This window comes from Rhinoraja longicauda, chromosome 21, assembly GCF_053455715.1.
Source record: "Rhinoraja longicauda isolate Sanriku21f chromosome 21, sRhiLon1.1, whole genome shotgun sequence".
Taxonomy (NCBI): Eukaryota; Metazoa; Chordata; class Chondrichthyes; order Rajiformes; family Arhynchobatidae; genus Rhinoraja; species Rhinoraja longicauda.
The window spans coordinates 19,856,116-19,881,787 of NC_135973.1; the positions used below are offsets into that span (position 1 = coordinate 19,856,116).

The 25,672-nt window shown below is 44.2% G+C and overlaps 2 protein-coding genes across 8 annotated transcripts in view; both read right to left on the reverse strand.

Annotated features, from left to right (window-relative positions):
• The window catches only part of LOC144604008 (CREB-binding protein-like), a 96,343-nt gene extending 90,602 nt beyond the window's left edge, over positions 1 to 5,741 (reverse strand). For all 7 annotated transcript variants that reach the window (XM_078417996.1, XM_078417995.1, XM_078417991.1 and 4 more), the window contains exons 1-2: positions 5,201 to 5,741; positions 2,157 to 2,893 (exon numbers count right to left, since the gene is read on the reverse strand). In XM_078417996.1, coding sequence (XP_078274122.1) covers positions 2,157 to 2,893; positions 5,201 to 5,285 — 822 coding nt within the window. In that variant the 5' untranslated portion in view covers positions 5,286 to 5,741. The remainder of the gene's footprint in view (positions 1 to 2,156; positions 2,894 to 5,200) is intronic.
• A 10,129-nt stretch (positions 5,742 to 15,870) lies between these two features.
• adcy9b (adenylate cyclase 9b) overlaps positions 15,871 to 25,672 on the reverse strand; it is a 63,375-nt gene continuing 53,573 nt past the window's right edge. The window contains exons 8-9 of the mRNA XM_078417998.1: positions 24,942 to 24,980; positions 15,871 to 24,025 (exon numbers count right to left, since the gene is read on the reverse strand). Coding sequence (XP_078274124.1) covers positions 22,870 to 24,025; positions 24,942 to 24,980 — 1,195 coding nt within the window. The 3' untranslated portion in view covers positions 15,871 to 22,869. The remainder of the gene's footprint in view (positions 24,026 to 24,941; positions 24,981 to 25,672) is intronic.

Here is a 25,672-nt window from a genome sequence, read left to right on the forward strand (position 1 = left end):
ACCCCCAGCCGCCCTTTCTTCACCCAACTACTGTTGTCACTCCTAACTCACCAGGATCAAGTCTCCCGAACTGAAGATAGACACAAAAAGCTGGAGTAACTCAGCGGGATAGGCAGCATCTCTGGAGAGATGGAATGGGTGACGTTTCGGGTCGAGGCCCTTCTTCAGACTGGTTAGGGATAAGGGAAACGAGAGATATAGACGATGATGAGGAGAGATAAAGAACAATTAATAAAAGATAGGCAAAAAAGTTACGATGATAAAAGAAACAGGCCATTGTTAGTTGTTTGTTGGGTGAAAATGAGAAGCTAATGCGACAGGTGGGGGAGGGATAGAGAGAGAGGGAATGCCGGGGCTACCTGAAGTGAGATAAATCAATATTCATACCACTGGGCTGTAAGCTGCTCAAGCAAAATATGAGATGCTGTTCCTCCAATTTGCATTTAGCCTCTTTGACAATGGAAGAGACCTAAGACAGAAAGATCTTGTAGGAATGAGAAGGAGGATTAAAGTGTCTGGCAACCGGGAGATCAAGTAGGGTTCAGAAGGGCTGAGCAAAGGTGTTCCGGGAAACGATCGCCCAGTCTATGTTTGGTCTCGCCGATGTACGAGTCCACATCTTGAACAACAGATACAGTAAATGAGATTGGAGGAGGTGCAGGTGAACCTCTGCTTAACCTGAAAGGTCTGTCAGGGGTCCCTGGACAGTTGGGGGAGGAGGAAAAGTGACAGGTGTTGCATCTTCTGCGGTTGCAGTGGAAGGTACCTGGGGAGAGAGTGGTTTGGGTGGGAAGAGATAAGTTAACCAGGAAGTTGCGGAGGGAACGGTCTCTGTGGAAGGCGGAAAGGGATGGAGATGGGAAAATGTGGCTTGTGGTGACATCCCGTTGGAGGTGGCGGAAAACCTCGGAGGATTATGTGTTGTATGCAACGGATGATGGGGTGGAAGGTAAGGACTAGGAGGACTCTGTCTCTGTTGTGTCTAGGGGGAGGGGGAGCAAGGGCAGAGCTGTGGGGTGCCAAGGTACCTCACATGTCCTTTGTCAGTATGACTCTCTCGAACTGCATCCTTTTCTCTTCTTCGGACCAGTATGTCTCATCTCTCATTGGCCCATCATTTCTCTCCCTTGCTTGTATCATGTAGCAGTCTGGCTAATCACCACTCCTCTCCCCAGCCATAATAATCGAAGGGCCGAATGGCCTCCTCCTGCATCTATTGTCTAATAAGCTGCCTATCATTATAATTTTTAATTGAACACATTATCAATATTAATCAATCAATTATTCAATGTAGGGTGGTACAGTGGAGCAGCGGGTAAAGCTGTTGCCTCACAGCACCGGAAACCTGGGTTCAATTCAGACTTTGGGTGTTGTCTGTGTGGAGTTTGCATGTTCTTCCTGTGACCGTGTGGGTTTCTACCCACAACCTAAAGATGTGTGGGCTTGTGAGTTAATTGGCCCATTGTAAAATGGTCCAAAAGTGTAGGGAGTGGATGAGAAGGTGGGATAACAGTATTTTCTTATACTACTTGGATAACAGTACTAATGTGAACAGGTAATCAAAGGTCGGCATGGACACTGAATGGCCTGTTTTCATGCTGTATCTTTCAGTCAATTTAATCAATCAAAGGAAACGAGATACAAATTGGGTAAATAAGAGGATCATCTGCAGAAAGATTACATGGATGATAAAGCGTGTGGAAGGGATAAAGTGAAGGAATAGGGGGGTGAGATGATGGGAAAATACACACACAAAACAGGTATGTGAGAGTGTATCACGTGAGGCAAACATAAACTCTGCTTACAGCTAAGCATGCAGAACCGTGAGATATGGGGCACGTGGACAGGAGCTGCCTGGAATACCCGACACTGCAACCACAATGTTTTACTGCAAGCCTCAATAAGCAGTGGGCCACCCCACAGCAGGCCCTTCAATAAAGTTGGGGAACCATCAGTTTTACCAGCAGGACGGGAACACATTGGCATCTAGGCAGGAGGGGCTAACTGGCCAGAACACTGTTCAGTCCACTGCCGCAACCATTACTTTGACCACATTGTTACGAGCAGACATATGTCACATGATTACATTGTAAATAGTTATTAATGAACAAGCACCAGTGTTATAACACTCTTAATAAATGTTAAAAATGACTTACTTTTGCCATCGACCCAGCTTGCTGTGTATTCAGACCCACGTGTGCACCCATCTGTGTCGATCCCTGGGCTAGAGTCTCCGCTAACACACTGCCAGAATTTGAATACTGCGATCCCCCACGGCCCCTGCCGGCAGCACCCAACGATCCATTCAGCACCTGTCCCTGGCCTTGCTGTGATTGCTGCATCAGACCTTGGCTACTGTTGCTGCCCAGTAGAGCTTGGTGTGTGTGACTGAGATTGGCGTTTATGCTGATCCCGCCTGGCCCGCTCTGAGCCGTCGGATTGCCACTGGCAGACACCAAACCCGACGCTGCAGTGTTATGAAGTTTTGGCTCTCCGTGTTTTTGTGCTTGTGTGTTCAGTGCTTGAGAGCCTGGTGTTGAAGAACTCGAACCACTGGCCGCCAGTCCCAGATTGGAAGGGGAAGTCAGCCCCTGATTGTGAGAGCCTTTGCCCATGTTACTTACATTGGAGCTATTCTGCTGGCTCTGGACAGAATTGTCCATTGATCTACCAGGATTGTTGTTGGAGTTCACATTGACCAGCCCTGCAGTGAGACTGGAGCCACTGCCAGCACGCAGAAGTTCCGAGAGCTGCTTGTGTTTGGAAGCAGCGTCTTGACCAATGACATTGCTCAGCTGGCCCAGCTCACCCCCGTTAGGCAGTCCGAAAGAATCAGATGTTCTGATCAACTCATCAGGTAAATCGTTTTCTAAATCAAACGACAATCCAAAATCTAAAAAAGAAGATCCACTGTATTAGTACCAGATTAGTGCAAGTAAGCTAAAAGACAAGTTTAGCACTCCAAACTGAACAAAAACAAGTATAAGATTCAACAAGTTATTCCATAAAAGAGCAATGCTGCATGTAATGCATAACACTTGTAACCCAAATCAACCCAAAGGTGTAGGCTAGTACATTTCCAACTACACAGAAAGTTTGCACAGAAAGTAACTCTCTCTGCTACTCTCAACTTTCAAAGACTATTTGGAAATAGTACAATAATAAGCAAAATGTTTCTCAATTATTACATTCTTCAATTCATTTGACGTTTAATCTATTTTAGAATGTAAGATTTAACTTCATCAAATCAACAGTGCTGTCTTCCCAAGCTTTGCAGCCATTTACACCTTTGGAATCACAATATACCTTTCTGATTTGGATAACCTTGTTTAGAACACCGTATCAAAGCCCTTGAAGTAAATTTTCCACATATACTTGTGAAAACTTTATAAACTAACAAAGCTGACACTGGCTTACATTGAAAAACATTTTTATTACATTGAAGAATCGGCTTGGGAAATAATACAAGTCAAGGTAAAGCTTGGTTTCCACAGGGTGGATCTTACCAGAAATCAGATGCTATATTACGTCTTAAAAAGTTGAATACATCTGATCACGCATACTAATGATTTTTAAAAAAATGAAATTGCATGATGCAATCAATATTCTGATGCTCAGTGATTGTATATCCACAGTATCATTCTATGTCAACTATCATACTATATCATACTATTGAACTTTATATTTGTTATTTATATTGAAGATAAGGGCAGGTCTACTTTTAAAACCAATATAAGACATGACATGTTGCTTAGTTTGTCTACAAATGCCTAACATCGGCTTTGCCAATTTAACAGTATAATGTACTGTCAAAGTATAGGAACACATGGAGAGCTAGCAACAATTATTTGACAACATATGCTGGTTTAAACTTTTCACAGTCTCAGTGCTTTGCAGCATTACTATTTCCCCATATTATTCCACGGCTTTAACCAATCATTTCTGGCCATCCGTCACTACTTTTAATTTGCAATATAACAAAAACCTCTCATTATGGTTCTCTCTCTAGTTATTGTAATTTATCAAATGCTGGTCCACCATTAGTGGTTTTAGTCCCATTTCATAGTTGTATGGGATAACTCACGGCTGGGTTTATTTGTTACTACCCAAAGGTTTGGACAATCAAATTAATTATTCAGTTCAGGTTGAGAGCATTTGAACTGATCACTTTTATACCCAACTACATGGAATGAAATGCAAATTGTGGGGTTCTGATAATCACACTGGATATGCCGCAATTTTCCTCTACAACTTTCTATTCACAAAATAAGGAAGCCGCCATTGTGACTTAGAATCAGATGGATTTTTTCCAATCAATCAATGAGAATCTTGGAGATGCAGGAAACAACAGATGCTGGAATCTTGAGCGAAATGTAAAGTGCTGTAGGAACTCAGTGGGACAGGCAGCATTTGTGGAGGGAATGGACAGACACGTTTCTATCCTTATCGAGAGAACTTGTCTATCCTTTCCCTCCACAGATGCTGGCCCACTGAGTTCCTCCGGTACTTTGTGTTATGCTCAATATTTAATCTTACATTTAATGCTTCTTTCATTCAAACTAACTAAGTTATCATCACAAAACAGTAGGAACACTACTGATTAGAGATCAACCTACTTTTCACTTATCAACATTTTCTTTGATAAACAATATTCCATCAGTTTATTTGAGTTTAAACAGACTTTAAGCATCCCAGCACTGAAGGCACGTACATTTTCTCCAGTAAAAACGGCAGATCAAATGCACCAATTATTGAACATGGACGTTGAGGTATTTAACAAAACTAAGCAATATCTCATTTTACACCCATCGGGAATATTCATATTTTGCTCGTCTCAGTCTATTATTTTATCCCTCTTCCTTATGTGCAAGATAGCGTTGCACAAATATCAAATACAATTACTATTATAAATGTATTTAGTTTTGTTGTTTTCTCAGGGGAAAGTAGCAAAACAAATACTTCCACTTGCCCCCCCCCTTCCCCCATCCCCCCCCCTTCCCCCATCCCCCCATCACTGATTAAATGCTCTGATCAACCCATTTCAATCATGCCTGGGGCTTAAGACTAGACCCCTATTAAACCACAGACACACACACAATAAGGAGGCCCGCGGTGCTGTCTGCAGCCCCAAGAGTTGCAGGGTGCTGGGAGACCATGCAAGCGAGTGGCCGGTGGTGCTGGGCCCGGGTCCCCACCTTACCTGTGCTGTCACTGGCCGAGCGCGCCGGCGAGTTGAGTTTCGGCCGCTTGGCAGACGGCGGTCCATCCAGGAGATTCTCGGCCATTTTATCTCTGCGTTATGTTTTATATATTACTGCTACTTCCCAGCGCGTTTCATGTGATAAACATGGAGAGGTGAGGGAGGGGAGGGGTGGGGAGACAGAGGCCGCCGCAGCAGCGTCCCTGCCAGGCCCCGGGGCCTGAGCTTACCACCGGCTCCTCACCCCCACCGCGACACCCCGCGCCGCCATTCTGCACTCCCCTCACACTTGGAAACAAATCAAATCGATTCCCTATTGCTCCCCCTTCACATATATTTACACTTTTACAAAAATAAATGTTTTTTTTCGGGGTTGCAAGGGGGGAAAACCGAAGGCGGTCAGTCAGGCCTCATTGTGGGCCGCGGGGCCCAGGCCAGGCCGGGGACTGCCGCCGGGTCTCTGCCGGCTAAGGCGATGAAAACAATACTTGGCCTGGAGAGTCGGTCCGGCCCAGCCGAAGGGAGTAGGGATTGAACCCCCCTCACCCGCTCCCCTCCCTCCTGCCGCTCCCCCCCCCCCCCCCCCGGAGACAGGCGCCCGGACCGGCGCTAGTTTGACGTCCAGGTGGATTTTGGAGCCGAGTTGGCGCGCTGGGGGATCCGCAGGGCGACCAGCGCACCTCCCGACGCCGTTCAATTCTTCCGAAATTTCGGACGAAAATTTCCCCCAAAATGGCGGCTGTTGATCTTAAAGTTTTTTTTCCTCCTGACGTTCCGTCCACCGAGAGGCAGGGGGGGGGGGGGGGGCGCGGCCACGAGCGCCGGAACGGAAATTGCCGAGGCCTTTCGGCGCTCATTCGGGGAAAGCCTCGACGTCACTCAGGGTTCCTCCTGACGTTCCGTCCACCGAGAGGAGAGTGGGCGGGTCCTCCTGCCGCGAGCACGGAGAATGCCGAACTTGTTCGGCACATGTTCGGAGAAAGCTTCGACGTCATTCCGGGCTTGCCGACGATTGATCGGGGACGAGAGGAAAGCGGGCGTAGGGAACCCGACGTGCAATACGTCGCTGATGATGCAACTGCAATTACATAATGCACACCTGAAGCAAAAATGCGAATGAATTGCAACATTGCCAGCGCTCGCAGGCGCTCAGAACAGGATTATTAAATGGCCTCAGTGATTTACAATTTTTTTTGGGTGAAAGTAGCGCAAATTCAATTAAATCTATTCGCAGTACTATTTTATTAAAATTGTCCACGTCATGAACTGATCCCAGAATTTGAGCGAGCCACAAAAAGACACATCAGAACAGATAACCTAAGGGCGCTTTGTAATCTACACAGTTGCCCCAGCATTTTGTTTTGCAGTTACTCCAGCACTTTCTATTATACGCTATGCTGCCTTACCCGCTGAGTTCCCCCATCACTGTGTTCTAAGCAAGATTTACTGCACCTTATGGCTCGAGATAACCACAGGTTTGATCAACAAGATAGACATAAAATACTGGAATAATTCAGCCGGTCAGATAGCATCTTTGGAGAAAAAGGGATGGGTGGCGTTTCGGGTCTGAACCTTTTTTAAGATAAGAACTTTGAAGGATGGAGAGGATAATGTGAAACGTTGCCTCAGTTTCTCTTTCTCCACGGATTCTGCTAAGCCTGGATTTTTGCTTTATTTCACATGCTTAGCATCTACAATATTTTGTTCTTGGGGTACTTTGCGAAGTTCAGTTTTGACCAAGTCAGTTGAAGGCAGAGTGGGGCTACTAAAAACAGAAGTACGCACGAGAGCTAGGACCGAGGTTGGCAGAGTAGGCTGGTTCGTTCATAGACTGCAGAGGGGATATTGATAGGCGAGCGATGTTTCGGGTCGGGACCCTTTGGAATCGGGGAAAGAGCTCCCTAGACATTTCCTGAGCCGCTATTCCTCCAGTACTTTTATACACTGGTTTATAGACGCGTTGCTGCTGAATGAACTCATGTGTGGATGCAAAGGGAATGTTTCGAATCAAGATATTCTGTCTGAACTAATGCTTCCTTATCCACTGAGTTCCTGCTCTAGATTTCAGCGTCCGCAGTCTCTCGCGGCTCCGGTTTAAAACAAAGACAATGTAAAAAGCGAATCGTTGTCAGATTATGAATTAGCACAAGGCGCTCTTGTACAGTGTTAACGAGAGAACGAATCAGTCAAGATCCAAGTATCCGAATTTTGAAAGAACACAGGTTTAGATGGTTCAGTGGATGCTCGAGCTGATAAAAATATTGAGGATAATTTCAGCAGCAAACAAGTTGTTGCAGGATTGGAACTTGCATTAAAAACAATGTCACAAAAACCATAAGGTTCAGCTGCCGACAATAATGAGCATTGCCAATGTGGCAATACGCCGGTGTTCATGCTGCCACCATGGTTAGTGGAAGTAATTTCCGTTCGTCTAATATTGGATACAAGCTACATCATATAAAGATAGTGACAGGTCTAAAACACTTGAGCATCCAGAGTTTAGTGTTATAAGCATTGCGTTATGTCCCGTATTTAAATATTGTCAAGGGATTAAAGAGGGATGAGAAAGAGTAAGGAAGGCCAGGTTCTTGGGGTCTAGAGAGCTGGGAGAATCAAATTCAGATGATTTTCTGGCTCATATTCATTAAACAAGAATGACACCAAATAAGGACAGTACATGCAACTGGGAAAAGGGTTAGAGTAGAAGTGTGGTCTAGTGTATTGAGTGCTGCAGAAGTGTCGAGAACAAAGATGAATAATAAATAAAGTCAGTCATAATTATTGAAAAGGGTTACTTAAATGGAGTTTACTAGCTATATTCGTAAGTAAAGGAATCTTCAGGAATTTTGGGTAGGTAAAGGAATTTGGCAAAGTGGCAACTTTCAATAACAGTTGGAAATATATGGCAACTTACGTAAAAATAAATAGAAGCGGCTGAATGTAAATTTAAAATAAGTGATTTATATCCTCCGTGCAAAAAAAATCTCCTGCAATCCAGAGTTAGCGACTGAAGCCTAAAAGATGAAAACCTACAAGTTTCTGATAGCATGATTAGGTAACGGGCACTCCTTCCACACTACAGTTACGTGCAAATAGATTTGTAGGAGAGTGGTCTTGTGCATGTTCTGGTCTTGAAGAGGCATTGTTCAGTTGTACACTTTTTCTTGGAGATAATGAACTCAACTCTATTGACGGAGGAAACACTTAAGTGCATTATATGTCAGCGTGGCATATTTAGAAGAACACATGAAAACCGTGAAAGGAAGTACTATTGTTACTTTTTTGTATTTATTAAAAGTTTTCCTTGGTGCAGAAGTGAAGAAAAATTACCATGCTTATCGATCCTATCCATGGAATTCTACCCCATGAAATGGCCCAACAGTCTACAGCTAATTTAGGTGTCGCAGGCTTTCTTCACTGCCTGCTCTACCTGCATGCTTCCTTTCAGTGACTGATGCACTAGGACACCCAGATCTCGTTGTACGTCCCCTTTTCCTAACTTGACACCATTCAGATAATAATCTGCCTTCTTATTCTTACCACCAAAGTGGATAACCTCACACTTATGCACATTAAACTGCATCTGCCATGCATCCACCCACTCACACAACCTGTCCAAGTCACCCTGCAACCTCATTGCATCTTCCTCACAGCTCACACTACCACCCAGCTTTGTATCATCTGCAAATTTGCTAACGGTACTTTAAATCCCTTCATCCAAGTCATTAATGTATATTCGCATTGCGGACCACCCGCTCCGCCAGCCCGTTCGACTGCAGATACTCAGGACAGCTGGTGACATGTCAAAAGTCCCAACGTTTCGCAAAGTCCTGGAAACGCTGGCTGGTAAACTGCCCAGCATTGACAGAGACGAGGGGGCAAGGTGCCCCATGGACAGAGAAATGTCTGCTGAGCTTCTTGATGACAGCCGCTGCGGATGTGGAGTGGAGCACGTCGATCTCGAACCACCCTGAGTAAGAGTCCACCAGGACGAAGTGCTGGTGACCATGCCATTCGAAGAGGTCGGTAGCCACTAGGGACCAGGGGAGGTCAGGAACGGGGTGCAGCAGCAGCGGCTCCTTCTGCTGGTGTGGCGTCATACTGTTACAAACGGCGCAGGACTGCACCCGCTGGCGTATAGTGTCAGCCATACCAGGCCAGAAGAACATGTCCTTGGCTGCCCGCACGGTGGCGTCTGCACCGGGATGCCCTCTGTGCACGGTATCGTAGTACCCGCGCTGGAGTGACGCCAGGATCACCGCCTTGTGACCTTTCCGGATGACCCCATCGTCAATAGTAAGCTCGTCTCTGATGGGAAAGTAGGGCTGAACAGCCAGCGGTAGCACATGTTGCTTGCACGGCCATCCATGCCTAATGACGGAGGCGAGCGTCTTCAGCCGTGCAAGACAGGAGGGATGTATGTGGTCGATTGTCAACACCTCCAGGGAGTCCCTCTCGGCAGCATGTTGTGCACAGGACTTCAAAGGGGCACGAGACAGACAGCGTGTCAGCCAGGTACATGTACTTGCCCCGTTTGTAAACCAGGGCAATGTCATATTTCTGGAGCTTTAGCATCATACGCTGCAGCCGCGCCGGAGCTGCGTGTATGGGTTTGTTGATAATCGTCACCAACGGTCTGTCTCAACAGTCACCGGCCGGCCGAAGATGTAGTCGTTGATGTAGTCGAAAACCACTGCTAGCAACTCCTTTTCGATCTGCGCATACCTCGTCTCTGTGTCCGTCATTGTTCTAGATGCATAAGCAACGTGCCGTCCCTCTTGCAGCCATGCGGCGCCGAGACCGTACTTGGAAGCGTCGCTGGTGAGTGTAACAGGCTGGTCAATGTCGAAATAAGCTAGGGTAGGAGGGCACAACATCTGCATTTTGAGCATGTCGAAGGCACGTTGTTGCGGCTCGTCCCATAGCCAGGCAATGTCTTTGTGCTTGAGCTGACGCAGAGGAGTCGAGAGCTCGCTGAAGTTGGGAATGAACTTCCCAAGATAATTGACCATGCCTATAAACCGCTGTAGGCCGGTAACATCAGTCGGCACCGCTATCTCGCCGATGGCCGCCGTCTTGGAGGGGTCAGCCTTAAGGCTCTCGCTGGTAAAAATATGTCCCACATAATTCACGTGGTTGATACGGAACCGACACTTGTGGGGGTTGAGCTTCAGGTTTACCTCCCTGGCACGTCCGAGCATTTTCTTTAAGTTGTCGTCATGCTCCTGTACGTCCCTGCCCGCGACGATAATGTCGTCTACAATGATCGAGCTGGGAAAACCATCAAAGATTTGCTCCATGGTCCGCTGGAACACCTCGCTGGCCGAGCTGATGCCAAACGGCATTCGAAGGAACCGGTAGCGCCCAAACAAAGTGCTGAAGATAGTCAGCAGGGATGAAGCGTCGTCCAGGGGAATTTGCCAAAATGAGTTCTTGGCATCCAGGATGGAAAACACAGTGGCTTTTCCCATGCGTGCAGCTACCTCCTCCACGGTGCGCATGAGGTGGTGCGGCCTCCTCAGAGCAGCGTTCAGGTCCCTGGGGTTAATGCAGATGCAGAGCTCCTGCTTGTCCTTCTTAGTAGCAACGGCCATCGAGGACACCCAGTCCGTCGGATCTGCAATGGGCGCGATAACTCCCAGCACTGCCATCCTGTCCAATTCAGCCTTGACCCGGTCCCGCATCGTAATGGGAATGCGGTGGGCAGGACGCACCACGGGTCGCACGTCCGGGTCCAAAGCAATGGAGTATGTGACCGGCAGCTTGCCCAGCTCTTCAGTGAAAAGGTCATGATAGGCAGAGAGGATGCGCTGCGTAGTCAGGGCTAGGATCAGCTGATGCACGACCTCGCTAAATGTGACCAGTCCCATGTCTGCGCAGGCAGCGGACCCCAACAATGGCTCCACATCGCCCTCGACAACGTAAAATCACAACACGTGCAATTGATTCCCGAGACGGCATTGCAGCTTGACCTTCCCGATGGGGTGAACTTGACTGCCACCCTATGCCACAAGGGTGGCACTGCATGTGGACAATTGCTCCGCATCCCTGGGATTCTGAACGTGGAGGAAGTCAGTCTCAGACAAAACATTACACTTGGCCCCAGTATAGCGCTCATCTCCACAGAGTTACCGTTCACCACCACCATGGCCATAGGTTCGCTGTTCCGAGTACCACCCCCCCCCCCCCACAATGAAATGTACTAGCAGCTCAACGCCGTCGACCTTCGGCCTTTCGTCTGAGCTGTTATCAGAGCAGTCAGATAAGAGCTCTGACAGTACCAGGTGCAAGGGTTGTTTGGACTTCATCTCTGGGGCGTTGCGAGCCCGGGACCTACAACATCTCCGAAAATGGTTCCACCTTTTGCAGCTGTGGCAGATTTGGCCAAAGGCAGGACATTTCTCCCTGTTCGCAACATGGGAGCCCCCGCAGTTAGAGCAGTCCGCAATAAATCTCTGCTTATCGGGCTGAGCATACCTAGCTGGACGGCGTCAATCCCCAAGGGCACGGAATGCTGTGCCCCGGTCAGCGTCTCGGCGTTACGGATGCTAAGTTCATAACTCTCACAAATGGAGACAGCTTTGTCCAGAGTCAAGGCAGGGTCGCGGATAGGTTTTCTCCTTAACTTGTCGCAGGCGAGCCCACACACGAGCCTATTCCTAACAAACTCATCGCGGAGTTGGCCAAATCTGCAGCCCATGGCCACCTTCTTGATAGTCTCACCATCATTCTGTAGCCAGGAGAAAAACGTCACACGCTCAACAATGGGGTTAGCTTGAGGTTCGCATAGCTTGCAAAACTTTCGTATTAAACACTCCAGGTCGTCCGGCGATTCCACGGGGGTCACGACCGAAGGGGCGTCGCCAACAGGGGGATGAACGATCGCCTCCGCATAGACAAACTGTTGTGCCCGCTCATACACTTCATCTCCCGCGAGATTGAGGAGTATGTAGGTTCGAGCCCCGGCCGGTTTGTCGTAATGGGCGGCACTAATGAAAACATTATATTGCCTCTCAAAGAAGCGCCAACGCTCACCGATCTGACTGTCAAAGACGAGAGTGTCCGGTTTTCGGAAAGTTTCAGCCATGGTAGAGATCACAGAAACGCGCAAAGCAGGTGCTAAAACCGATATGAAGTTCTTCTGGCACCATGTAAGAAGTATAGATTTCCACAAATCGTTTAAACTTCTATAAGCGTTTTATTACAAGTTCATGCAGAGAGCAATTGAGAAAACCTCTGCAAGGCGCGCATCACGGTTACAAAGTGAGGAATTTAATCATCAGCATAGTACAGATAACATAAAGAAAACTAGGCATGGATTATAGATCAGGTCAGCAATATGAAAGTTAGCATGGATCAAATCCGCATTAGGGATTGATCTACAGATACTCGTTAAATCCTGTTAACAAATTGGTAAGCAAAGTAAATTTTCACTGGAGATTTTGATAAAACTTTTGCCCCTGCGTCAACTCCAGCCTTTTGTATCTATTTTCGGTGTATATCACCGTCTGCATTTCCTTCCTACTGATCTAGAACTCTCTTGTATCAAAACATGCTTTCGCTTCTGTTCATTCTTTGCCCTTTGCTCCAGAACCAACATGCAATAACTGCGGGGGCTCCCATGTTGCGAACAGGGAGAAATGTCCTGCCTTTGGCCAAATCTGCCACAGTGACATTGAGGGGGAGGTGGTTAAATTCCAGCTGCCAATACCCCACCCGACATTTCTTCTGATAGAGATCCTGCTATAGCCTTAAACCACCTCCATCATTATCCACACCACCAATTTTCATGTCATCTGCAATCTTGGTATTCATATCCCATTAATATATATCTAAGTTGTTAAAGTATCTCAAAAAGCAAACGCCCCAACACTGATGCCTGTGGTACGCTAGTTACGGAGCTACAATCAGAAATACATCCTTGCACCACTACCCTCTGTCTCTCATCACCTAGCCAGTTTGCTTTAGATTCAATGTACATAATCTTGACCATCCTACTGTGCTGGATCTTGTCAATTACCTTATTCAGGTCCATATCTATTGCTCTGCCATCGTCAATTACCTTTGCAAAAACATTCTATTGCGGCACTCCATGGGTCACAAACCCATGCTGACCACCTCTAATTAGTTCCTGCCTTTCCAAACTAACTAAACCCTATCCCGTAGAAATTTCTCCAACAATTTCTCTGCCATTAATAAGGCTTTCATCGTCTCTTGAAGATAATCAGAAATATTTAGCTTCTCTGCAGTTTCTTTAGTTCCCCAAAATAATTTCTCATGTCTCAGTCCATAAGGGACACATTAGCTTTTGCTGCTTTCCCCCACTTTTTCCAGAACTCCAGTGGTAATTACAATAGTAGTTGTAAGGATATACTTGTGTGCATTTGAAAGCAGTTCAAGTCATTAACTCCTTACAAGAAACACATAAGAGAAAACATTTTGTATTAAGAATCCAAAGTCAAAGGACCTTTACCAAACCACTCCAGTGAACACCTCTGCCCATTGGCCAGCAATGAAAGATTCATGAAAAAGTCCTAAAACATGCAGAAGTTCATGATAAAATAGGCCAAAGTCAGCATGGCTTTGTGAAGGGGAGGACTTGCTTGACAAATTTGCTGGAATTCTTTGAAGAAGTAAATAGCAGGACAAAGGAGTCAATAGATGTTGTTTACTTAGATTTTCAGAAAGCCTTTGATATGGTGCTACATGTTAGGTTGCTTAGGAAGATGAGAGCCCACTGCATCAAAGGGCAGATACTAGCATGGATAGCAGGTTGGCTGGAGGGCAGAAGACAGAGTGCAATAAAGGGGGGCTTGTTCTGGTTGGCTGCCAGTGATCAGTGGAGCTCAAGGGTCGGTGTTGGGGCTGCTACTCTTCACGTTGTATATTAATGATTTGGACAAGGGGATTGAAGACTTTGTGGCAAAGTTTGCGGATAATATGAAAATAGGTGGAGGGGAAGGTATGGTGGAGAAAGCAGGAACTCTGCAGAAGGACTTGAACAGGTTGGGAGAGTGGGCAAAGAAGTGGCAGATGGAATATAGTGTAGCAAAGTATGAAGTCATGCATTTTGGTAATGGGAATAAAGGCATAGACTATTTTCTAAATGGGGTGAGAATCCAGAAATCAGAGGTGCAACAGGACTTGGGAGTGCTGGTGCAGGATTCCCAAAAAGTTAAACTGCAAGTCAAATCGGTAATAAAGAAAGCAAACTCAATGTTAGCCTTTATTTGAAGAGGGTTTGTATACAAAAACAGGGATGTAATGTTTTGGTTCTATAAGGCGCTGGTAAAGCTGCATTTGGAATATTGAACAATTTTGACACCAGATCTGAGGAAGGATGTGCTGGTTCTGGAGAGGGTCCTGAGGAGGTTTACAAGAATGATCCCAGGATATGTAGGTTAACCTATGATGAGCATTTGACAGCACTGGGCCTGTACTCGCTGGAGTTTAGAAGAATTGGGAGGGGGGGGCTCATTGAAACATACAGAATAGTGAAAGGCTTGGATAGAGTGGATGTGGAGAGGATGTTTCCACTAGTCGGAAAGTCTAGGACTAGAGGTATTAGCCTCAGAATTAAAGGACATTATTTTAGGAAGATGAGAAATTTCTTTAGTCAGGGTGGTGAATCTGTGGAATTCTTCGCCACAGATGGTTGTGGAGGCCAAGTCAGTGGGTATTTTTACGGCAGAGATAGATTCTTGATTAGTGCAGGTGTCAGAGGATATGGGGAGAAGGCAGGAGAATGGGGTTAGGAGGGATAGATAGATCAGCCAAGATCAAATGACAGAGTAGACTTGATGGGCTGAATGGCCTAATTCTACTCCTATTTCTTACGACCTTATCACTTCCTCAATCTGAGGAACATCTCTCACCAGTCAGATATGTTAATGAAATTCACCCTTGTCTCCAGTGAAACACAAGTTTTTGGCTGTTGATTGAATGTGAAAACCCGCCACGAGGCTAACGGTGTTCTTCAACCTTGTGTGCTTCAATCATTTGACATTCCAGCTACAGCTAGCCGAAGCAATGCACTCTAGCAAGATCTTCACCACCCTGTTGACCTGTGTTGCTGCTTCCAGGGAAATCATTGATAGTATATGCAAAGCAACAGCAGTACTGTCTCCGACATAGAACCAAGGCTCTAATATTTCAAATGAGTGGACCACATCATTCACATACATTACAAGCATGGGCAGTTCTGTCATGTAAGAGGTAACAAGTGGAGAAAGACAATTCAAGAGTATTCTAAAATTTTCCTTTAAAAAAGAATGAAACAGCCCCATCGACTCAAGGGTTTGTGTGGCTGGCGATGTTCAAAAATCTGGGAAAGCACTAAATATGAAGTGTCCATGACAGGAGCAAGAGAAATAAAATAAAACAGCAGAATCTACTGAACAACCTATTCAACTGCACCATCAGGCACACTTTGGCAGTCAATACCATTCACCAAGGTCAAAATGAATCCATCAATCCCTGGGGGAGTTGGCTGATGAAAATAAAATTTTAAACTATCTGTTCCATTTACTAACCTGTTGAATTCTCCAGTATCTTCTGTTTCTCTCAGACAATGGTTTATTGAGCAACAATGTTATCTAAATGCAACGACATTGATCTTTAGGTATTGTTCAATAAATACTTAACACCTTTAAACCTATTTGTGAGTAAAATAATTTGACTGAAAATATCTGATGAATAAAAGGCTGCTGACTTGAAGAAACCAATTTAAAAGGCGACACTTCCCAAATGCGGCACTGGAGTGCAGTACAGTGTATCTCCATACTCAGATCAGAACTACCACCACAGCAAAGACAACATATGGGGAGTGCAAAGATGGGGGCCTTCTACACGGCTTTAAAGTATGGCAAGAAACTGCAAAGTTTTGAATTCACATTTTTATTGCAGTCTGAAGCTCTCACTTTCTGGTACATCTTTTAGGGAAGTGACTCATCCACGGCTGCTGTCATCAAAAATCAAAGGCTTGGGGCTTTGAAATAGTTCCTTTAGATCACTGGCCCATTGCAACAGGTTTACACAGCGATCATCATCAGTTGGGATGCAGGAGGTTCCTCCACGTTCCACGGAGATCAAATTTTGGATTTAGATAATAATTTAACTATTTGCTAATACATTTTAAGTCCATGAGAGGATGGAAAACTGCATTGGACAAGCAATGGGAAACCCTGCAAAAACACTATAGGAATGTTTGTCACAATCATGGCTATATTACAGAAAAGATGGATTCTAGATCACAAATCCCAATGTGGAATTCTCTGCCTCAGAAGGCAGTGGAGGCCAGTTCGTTGGATGCTTTCAAGAGAGAGCTGGATAGAGCTCTTAAGGATAGCGGAGTGAGGGGGTATGGGGAGAAGGCAGGAACGGGGTACTGATTGAGAGAGATCAGCCATGATCGCATTGAATGGCGGTGCTGGCTCGAAGGGCTGAATGGCCTACTCCTGCACCTATTGTCTATTGTCTATTGACCCTTCAGATTGCTGAAACACTATTCGTAAAGCAGCTTACGCTAGGTTTTCAGACCCAGCTCTTATATATGGAGGAACAAAGGTGATACTGTTCCTAAACCCAGCATTTTACTCTTCACAGCCCAAATGTGCCAGAACAGTAACTTCTGTATTTTAAAAAGTGTGTTGATTCAGGAAGATCAGGATTGAAGCATGAATTTTGACTTATATAGGATAGACTAATCTCTCAAACAGCAATGAGATACATTTCAGATCAATCTCCCTGGTTCTTGGATAAAATGCCCAAGATGCTGTTCAAACTTCCATTGTTCTTCAGCCATTTTGTTTACACCTCCATAAGACATTTAACACTACAGGGGCGCATTGCCAACCTTGAGTAGCTCATCTACAAAAAACTGTCAGCTCTCTGAGTGCTACAACTGAGGCAAAACTGATACCAAGTTTGACCAACATTCAGAATTTCTGATTTCAGGCAAATGATCTTGGCTTAAGCTTTAAGCTTTGATTAATAATCAGTCATTGAGTGCTGTAAGAAAAGAATAAAAATGGATGTGTCTGCCTCCTTGCAAGAACAAATCTGGATTGGGGTGGCTTTATCCAGAGATCCCAGAAGAAAAAAATATGAACAAAAGGTAAACTAATTTATAGAATTGCAAAAATAGACACTTTTCATTTTGTTTTTTTCCCCCCACTTATCCCCAGCAAATCAGTCTGAAGGGGCCCAACCCGAAGCGCTACCTATCCATTTTCTCCAGAGATGCGGCCTGACCCAAGTTACACATTTTGCGTATATCTTTGGTAGAAAACCAGCATCTGCAGTTCCTTGTTATTATATTATAGAAATACAAGCTGCAAGTATGCGATAGCAACACAGGACCTAGAACTTTTAAATATACGCACATAGTTGAACTTACCAGGTAAGTATCAACCCACATGCAAAGTCCAGCTTTTCATGGTTAAGCATTTGTGCCTCACAGCACCATTTATGTAAAACTTTATTATGAATACTGTATTCCAATTGGCAGATGGGACTGTGAACATTTACAGTGAAATCATTGTTATTCGCAGTAAATTGAATTTAATATACAATTGATTACAGGTTGGTAGTAACAATTCAAATATATTGTTTATCTATATACATATAGCTTAATATTTCACATACATTGTTGTCAAAAGCATAGGCATTGTATTTACAATCAGACCAACTGCAGAGCAGTATTCACCATTCCACAAGTGTAAGCCCCACAATCCCTTCAGGCCAAACTCGTTACAATGTAGTGTTGTTCAGAGATCTGCTCCTTCATTACTGCCATTTATTGAGACTATATTCAGCAGCAGCTAATGGGTCACAGTAACTGTGCTTCGACTGGTCTGGTGCTCCCAGACCTGTCTTGGGATCAGTCACGACTATGTATTTTCATAAACATCACAAGGTGATTGTGTCTTCTTAGTGATGTCTTTCTTGAGGCAGTGTGTGACCAAAGTGGACAAGTGTGGTTCAATAAACATGTTTTGCGGGGTAGAAGTAAAACCAACAACTCCTGGTACAATAGGGATAATTAATGAGTGCCCATAGGACTGCATACATAACAGCCCCAAGCCTGGATCACCCATCACCAAACCACCCACCCCAACTCAGCTGCCAATCATGGGGCTATGGAGGGGACAGGGCATGTCAGCACACAGCAACAGGTCCTCCCACCATGATGGCCAATTCTCTCCATTGGGCAGTCAGTGGTTCTGGAGAAATGGGAACAAAAGTGTAACAGCAGCTCCCTAAATTAAGTCAGTCACTTTATTTTAGATAAATACTCATCTGTATATTTTTAGAGGTCCGGTATAAAATTGGCCTAGAAAGCCAATTGGGCTTGAAAGCAAATGCAAAATGCCTAGGTGACTCCAAGACAGGACCGATGACCCAAGACAGGGCCATGACAATACCCTCCCCCCCACCCATTCCACTCTTTCTGTTCCTGCAAAGCCATCAAATCACGATGTTCAGAGGAAATTGTTGAGCTTGGTCAACTCCTATTCAACTGTGCTGCAGAATTTGGTGCAGGGGGACTCTGCAGCTGCAATCATTAGAAATAATTTAAACAAACTCCATTTAAGAAACAGTGGTCACTTTTGGTACACTCTAGTACTTAAAAAAGTGGCAATTGAAATTAAATTAATCTGCTATATCAGAAAACTAATCTTAGCAGTGGAGCCATGGGGGTGTTTTCACCGTTTAGTGATGGAAAGTCTGTTTTTAACCATGATCTCGTTTTCAAATTTGAAATTATTAATCTTTAAAGTGAGAGCAATTTTAAAGTACAGTAAACTCGTTTTAACGGACCCTTATATAATGGATTTTGGTTAAAGTGGATGGAGCTGCCGATGCCATTCCTGGCTCGCACTGTCTCCCCAGCCATTTACAGCCCTGGCTTCCGACACCAGCACTAGCTCGCAAGGTGCACCAGCAAGCCCTTGATCCATTGTATGGTCTGATTGACATGGCTCATGTTGTTGCCCCGGGGGACATGGCTTTCTTCAGATCGCCACCACCGACAGGACGTGTTCGGTCACTGTGGGGTTCCCTCTCCTCTCACCAGCTGCCGCTTCTTCCAGTTGGCAGTCGCTTAGTCTGCTCTCAGCTCCACCCTCCTCCTCCCACAGCCTCTCCCCCCATCTATCACCCGGGGTCGGTGACGTACGTCACCTTGGAAGATGTCAGTAACTGCGGGGGAGAAGGAGGCAGTGGAGAAGGGAGTGGCACACTGGTCAAAACGACAGGAGGAGGGTGGAGCGGACAAAGCAGCGGCCAATAAGAGAGAAAGGAGCCCCATGGTGACCAAGCACGTCTTGTCATTGGCAGCGTCCTGAAGAACAAGATTCCAGACAGGCTACAATGTGAGCCGCAACAGCCGCATCAATCGGACTGTGCGGCAGCTGGTGAAGGGCTCGCGGGGGCAGACCAGCGGCATCACTGCCTGGTTTTAAGACCATACGACACAACATACTGGAGTAACTTAGTAGACTGAATCAGTCTGAAGAAGGGTCCCAGCATCACCTATCCACGTTCTCCAGAGATGTTGCCTGACCCACTGCGTTACTCCAGCACTGTCTCTTTTGTGTTTTAACCATCATCTGCAGTTTTGTTCAACTACATATAATAATACCTACTCGATTATAGTGGACTATTGGCAGTAACGGACACTATCCTAGTGTCATTTGAAAATAATCTTTCAACTTTGAGTACAATGATAAAGCTCACTCAACTTACGGCTTGAACATCCTACACTCCACAGGGCCAGGTCACAGGCTCCTTTCTCAGGATTACAGGTGAATACTTGCCTCCAACCTCAAGAATTTTGGTTGCAGCAGAAATACTCAAGTGCTTTCATCCAAATTTAAATTCCCCCATTGAATATTACGAGAGGAATCAAATTATATAGCAGCCATTTAGTTGCAAATAAATTAGGAACACTTAACCTGCTTATAATTTTATTTTAATGCAAATACATCAGCGAGGATGCACTGAAAGAATATACTTTATTAAATCTGAAGAATTATGTGCAGAGAAGTTGCCTTAGTGATAGTGGAGCTTAAGATAATTGGTTACAAAATACTGGGGAGATGCCTGCTGAATGGAGCCAAAGCTACTTGGGGTGAATGAGTTTAAAAATATATATTTCATTTGATTAGAGACAAAACAATTCTTCTGTTAAAAGGGGATGTCAATACATCTCTCATCCTATCATTTTAGTGTCCAATTTGATTAAGGTTTATCTTGTGTACACCTCTTGCCGATGAGGCATTAAGGTCAAGTATCTGTAACTTATTTCAACTGTATGAATTTTTTGTTGTTCAGTTGCAGAACACATTTCTCTTGATACTAGTTAAACACCAAAGCTGCCCCAGTTAACAACGTTCTTGGAGCAGTTTCGGACAATTCTTGTTTCAATGAGCCTGGATTCTGAATGCATTAGAAAGTTGTACAAAACTTTGTCAGTCTTATCCCTAACGAGATCCATTCACGTTGAGCAATGAATAAATTGAAATAACACGTTACCAACCCATAATCTGATTTGTAGATTTAGAGTGTAGTTCATTTCAACAACTCGTATGTTCAACACTATTTTGTTATTCTTATATCTAATATTATTGCATTTATTGCTTGACATACTAGCTTTAATTAGATTTTGTAAGGAAAAAACTATCCACTTCAACCAGTTTGGGAAGAGAGAGTCAGGTCAAGGTAAATTTCAGCAGATGTTAGTGTTCGGTTTGAATAGTTTGCCAAGTACTCAGTGGGATAAAACAAACCCAATATTCATTTGATTGGAATACCTAAATTAAATGAACTCCAAAGTTTGAAAGATGCGAGTGCGTCATTACTTCTTAATAAGGAATCTCACTATCAGCAACAAGTGGGGCCTCCAACATAACATTAGGAGGGGCTTACATTTCCCAATATATTTCACAAATTTTCATTGCTGGGTTTCAAAACACAACTCAAGAACACAAACAATCAGCACAAAAAAATACGTCAGAATTGTGGTGGGAATGAGAGAGGAAGTGCTGGCAGTGAAAAATAGTTGGGGAAAGATTGAACTGACGTTTCTATTCTGATCCAGGCAATTTTGCAGCAGATCTTATGAAATGGCATAAAATTTGCAATCAGTCCTAGATTTTGATTTAGGACGGGGAGGTGTTATCAATTTCTGCTAAGCCCATTCAATATCTTTTAGTAATGAAAAATGGACACTCCATTAAATGCTAATTTTTGCCTTCCAAAGTTTTGAATACATTTTTTACTGGAGAAAACTATCACTTCCATCCTCCATTCCCTACCAATAGGCTTCCCATACAAGATCGGGAAGGGCAGACAACTTGAATGAAAATCAAAACACGGCAGATGCTGAAAATTTGCAATCAAAACAAACAACTGGAAATGGTCAGTTCAGTTAGCATCTGTGAAAAGAATACAAAAAATAACATTTCAAGATGGCGAAGGGTCTTCAAGCCAAAACATTGTTATTTTTTCTACAGATGCTGCCTGACCTGCTGACTATTTCAAACAATTTCAATTATATTAAACGGCACAACTCCTGGGAATGTTTCACCATCACAGGTTTGGGATGGAAGATTGCTTAGTTCAGGGATGTTATCTGAAGTTTGGAAGATGCCATGATACTGCAGCAATCTGCTTAACTGGTGAACAGTATAGATAGACCCACGACCATAGATATCTGGGAACCGAGTCGCCACCGGTTCAGTTACTGGTCCTATCTCATATCATACCTGCAACTCCTATCATCTCCAACCTGAAATAAGGCTGATTTTCAGAACTGAAAGCAGATAAAGGAATCCAAGAATTTTGAGTGTTTTAATGAGAACATTTTTCTGGAAACAATGAAAACAAGCCTCTCGTATTTAGCTTCCTGGATTTAGTGCTAAGATAAATATCAACATAACCTGCTATATTTTCATGCAGATCTGAACAACCCTGGGCTTAAGACTTCTACTTATCCAATTTTTTTTAGGCATTATCCCCACCCTGGAAACAAGGGCGACTATCAGAAAGTTAGTTGATAGCCTGTTCTCAATAAGGGCATGGTAAATGAAAGACAGATGCTCTGCCCCGAAGTTTGAAATAGCTTATCAATTTCCAGACCCTTTGGAATACCAGCAAATGAGGGCTTATTTGAAGTTTGTTAATGCTTCACATGACCAGATTCTTCCGCCTCATATCTCTTGGTGAACTGCTGGTATTCATCATTAGTATTCCCCAGAGGCTCAGAATAAATGTGACACGACTTCAGGAATGAAAAGATGAAGCAGCAAACCAAGCCAACCAAATGAGACATTTGAGTGGGAGATGCGTTGATGTGTGGGAAGAGACTGGAAGGTTATAGCCAAAGCATTGTACAGGGTTCTAAGTTATGCTTTCTGCAGCCTCTTTCCATTTGACCCGAGGTATAGGCCTCAGTTCCCCCCCCCCCCTTCTCCAAAAGGCACTTGATATCCATAAACAGCATAGACATTAGCAATGGAGCTGCCTCCTGCGTTACTGTGATCAACACAGATATCAGGATATAAAATGAAAATATTAAAAACCAGGAATAATCACTTCACGCACAGACTTTACCAACGTGAACTGGTTCCTACCGACGAGGCTGATTTGTAATATGACAAGATGCATCATAGACAAGTAGAGATTTGTAGTTTTGTCAGTTCATCCACCTCCTCTGGATCCTCATCGCCCATTTTGCTCTCTGCCTCTTCAACCTGCTTCGTCTTTACCTTCTGTAGAGCACAAAGCAAGTCTTTATCCTCAGCGTTGTCCGAGCATTGAGCAGATTTGTCCATGATAGGCACAGAAGGCACAAGGCTAGCAAGTTCATCCGTGGGAGAGCGCCCAATGCTTCCGTCCACTTGCACTCGGATGTCTGGTGATACCGAATGCTGATGTGATGGGATGATCCCACTGTTTGTGCTTTTAGGGTACAAGTATGTCTTCATTTGACCTTTGCCCTTGACATTCACTGTCCCCCGATAATCAAAGTCATAGCCCATTTCGCTCAATATTCGATAACTCTCCTCACTCACCTGGATCCTACATTCCACTCCTGTAGTGTCCATCCTACTAGCAATGTTCACTGTGTCACCCCATATGTCATACAGAAGCTTCGTCGTGCCGATAACTCCTGCAGTGAGGGGTCCGTGGTTGAAACCAATCCGTAGTTTAAAGTTGAACCATAGCATATCTTTGTTGAACTCATCAACCACCCTCATCATTTCTTTGGCAAACTCAAAAAGAGTCTGCAAGTGACTGTGTGGATGGTTGCTATCACGTCGCTGCGATGGATTTAACCCAGAAGCTGCCATGTAGGTAGCTCCAATGGTTTTAATTTTTTCAATATTGCTGTTGTATTGAGGCTTTCCCAATAATTCATCAAAATCTCCAATCAATTCATTCAACACTCGGTAGCATTCCTTGCCCCCTTCATAATTCTCTTCATAAAACTCACTGAAATTAACAATGCTGGCAAAAATAACGCCCACATCTTCATGGTTTTTGGAGTAATGGGGAGTGACCTTGAGTTGATCAGCCACATGGGCAGGGATGATGTTATGAAGCAGCCAGTCAGCCTGGTCTTTCATGCTCTGTATCTTGTGGCGATGAAGGTCTGCCTCCACATTACCATGGTAATTCAGACGATAGCTGACCTCAAATTCCCGGTTCAGGAACCAGACCAGCAAAAGCAACAGGACGATATCCAGAATCACTTCCTGTCGGATCAGTTCTAGATTCTTTGAACTCCAAGTAGACATTGAGACATTGCAGCCCACTTCTCTGTTCAGGTTGGGGGAAGACAATAAAGAGTGTGATTTTTCTTTTTAACCAGTAGGTATGTTTTACAAATACAAAAAAAATCAGATGAAATTTCCTTACACAATCATTAGATACTATTAAAAGGGTAAAACTGCATAAACCAGAAAAATTGAAAGGCTCAAGGGATGTAAATTTGACATTCTCACTTGAAAAACACTTAAGTAACAATGATTTACGATTCTAAAGGGATTAGATAACATGAATCTTGCAGATTAGAGCAGAAGAATATCTGCATGTACTGAATGCTGCTGTGAAAATTATACTCTCGCATTCTAATATTTCCCTGAAATCCTATATTAGTCTATGAAAAGAAACTTGCTTCTTGCATGTTCTGAAGACATTCTATAATGTTTCACAGTTGATGAATTACTTCAATCTGATCCCGGTTATGAAAAGAAATTTAGATCAATGTCCAGATTACCCAAAATCTTAAGACTTCAGTAAAGTCTGAAACATTAAGTGTTTCGCTTTCCACTTTTGCTGCCGACCCGTGTTTCCAGATTTTGCGTTTTATTTCAGATTACCTACTTGCACAATACTAGCTGAAAGTTATAACTTGGCCAAGACACTGATGTTGCAGGATCTTTAACATCTACATAAATGACTGCACACATGACCATGCTCCTCACCCACTGTACTACAATGAAGTGACCACTTTACTGAGACAGATTCCCCTGTGCAGGCTGAGCAATTGTTATATCATCAGATAAACCATTATTCATTTGGCAGCAATGGAAAGACTATTTGGTCTATATAAGGCATGTGCAACGTATAGGAATGGAATCCTGCAATGACTGAGGATATTTATTGCATCTATTTTGCAAAATAAAGTTTCCGCAATTGCTGCTGAAAATCATAATAAATGTTAAGATCTTACCCGAATGATTCAAGAGAGTCAAATTGGGCTTCAGGCAAGCTGTAAACAAAGAGAAAGTTCTTAAACCAAGTTTTTTCCTTGTAACCTCATTTATTAACTGTACATGCAGATGTGTAATTACTCAGGCCAGGATTGAGAGTATTGGTGTTTATTAAAGTGCTAATTAACTTTTCAGATTCATCCATTTCTAATACAAAAAAAATTGTTTTGTTTTTCACACTACAAAGATCTAACCCCAAAGTTATTCCAAAACCACTCCCAAATATTGATATGAAGAACCTTGCTCTATTTAGACTTGAGATACAGCGTGGAAACAGTCCCTTTGGCCGACCCCTGGCAGACCAGCAATCCTACGCAAGCACTACCCTACACATTAGGGACAATTTACAATTTTACTGAAGCCAATTAACCGACAAATCTGTATGACTTGAGTGTGGGAGGAAATCGGAGCACCCATAGAAAACCCACGCGTCACAAGGAAAACTACAAACTCTGTATAGATAGCACACGTAGTCAGGATCAAACCTGGGTCTCTGCTGCCTGGGTAAGCCAGCAACTCTAGCACTGCCCCTATTTTCCATGGCAGACTTCCACATTTCATTCCTTCTCAGATGTTCCTCCCTTTTAGAGATACACATGATGTAAATGGCATCTTATTACTCCCCCGAGCTGATCCACAATTCCTGTTAAAACTGTCATTAAAACACGCCCCAATCAGGTCTTCAACAAAC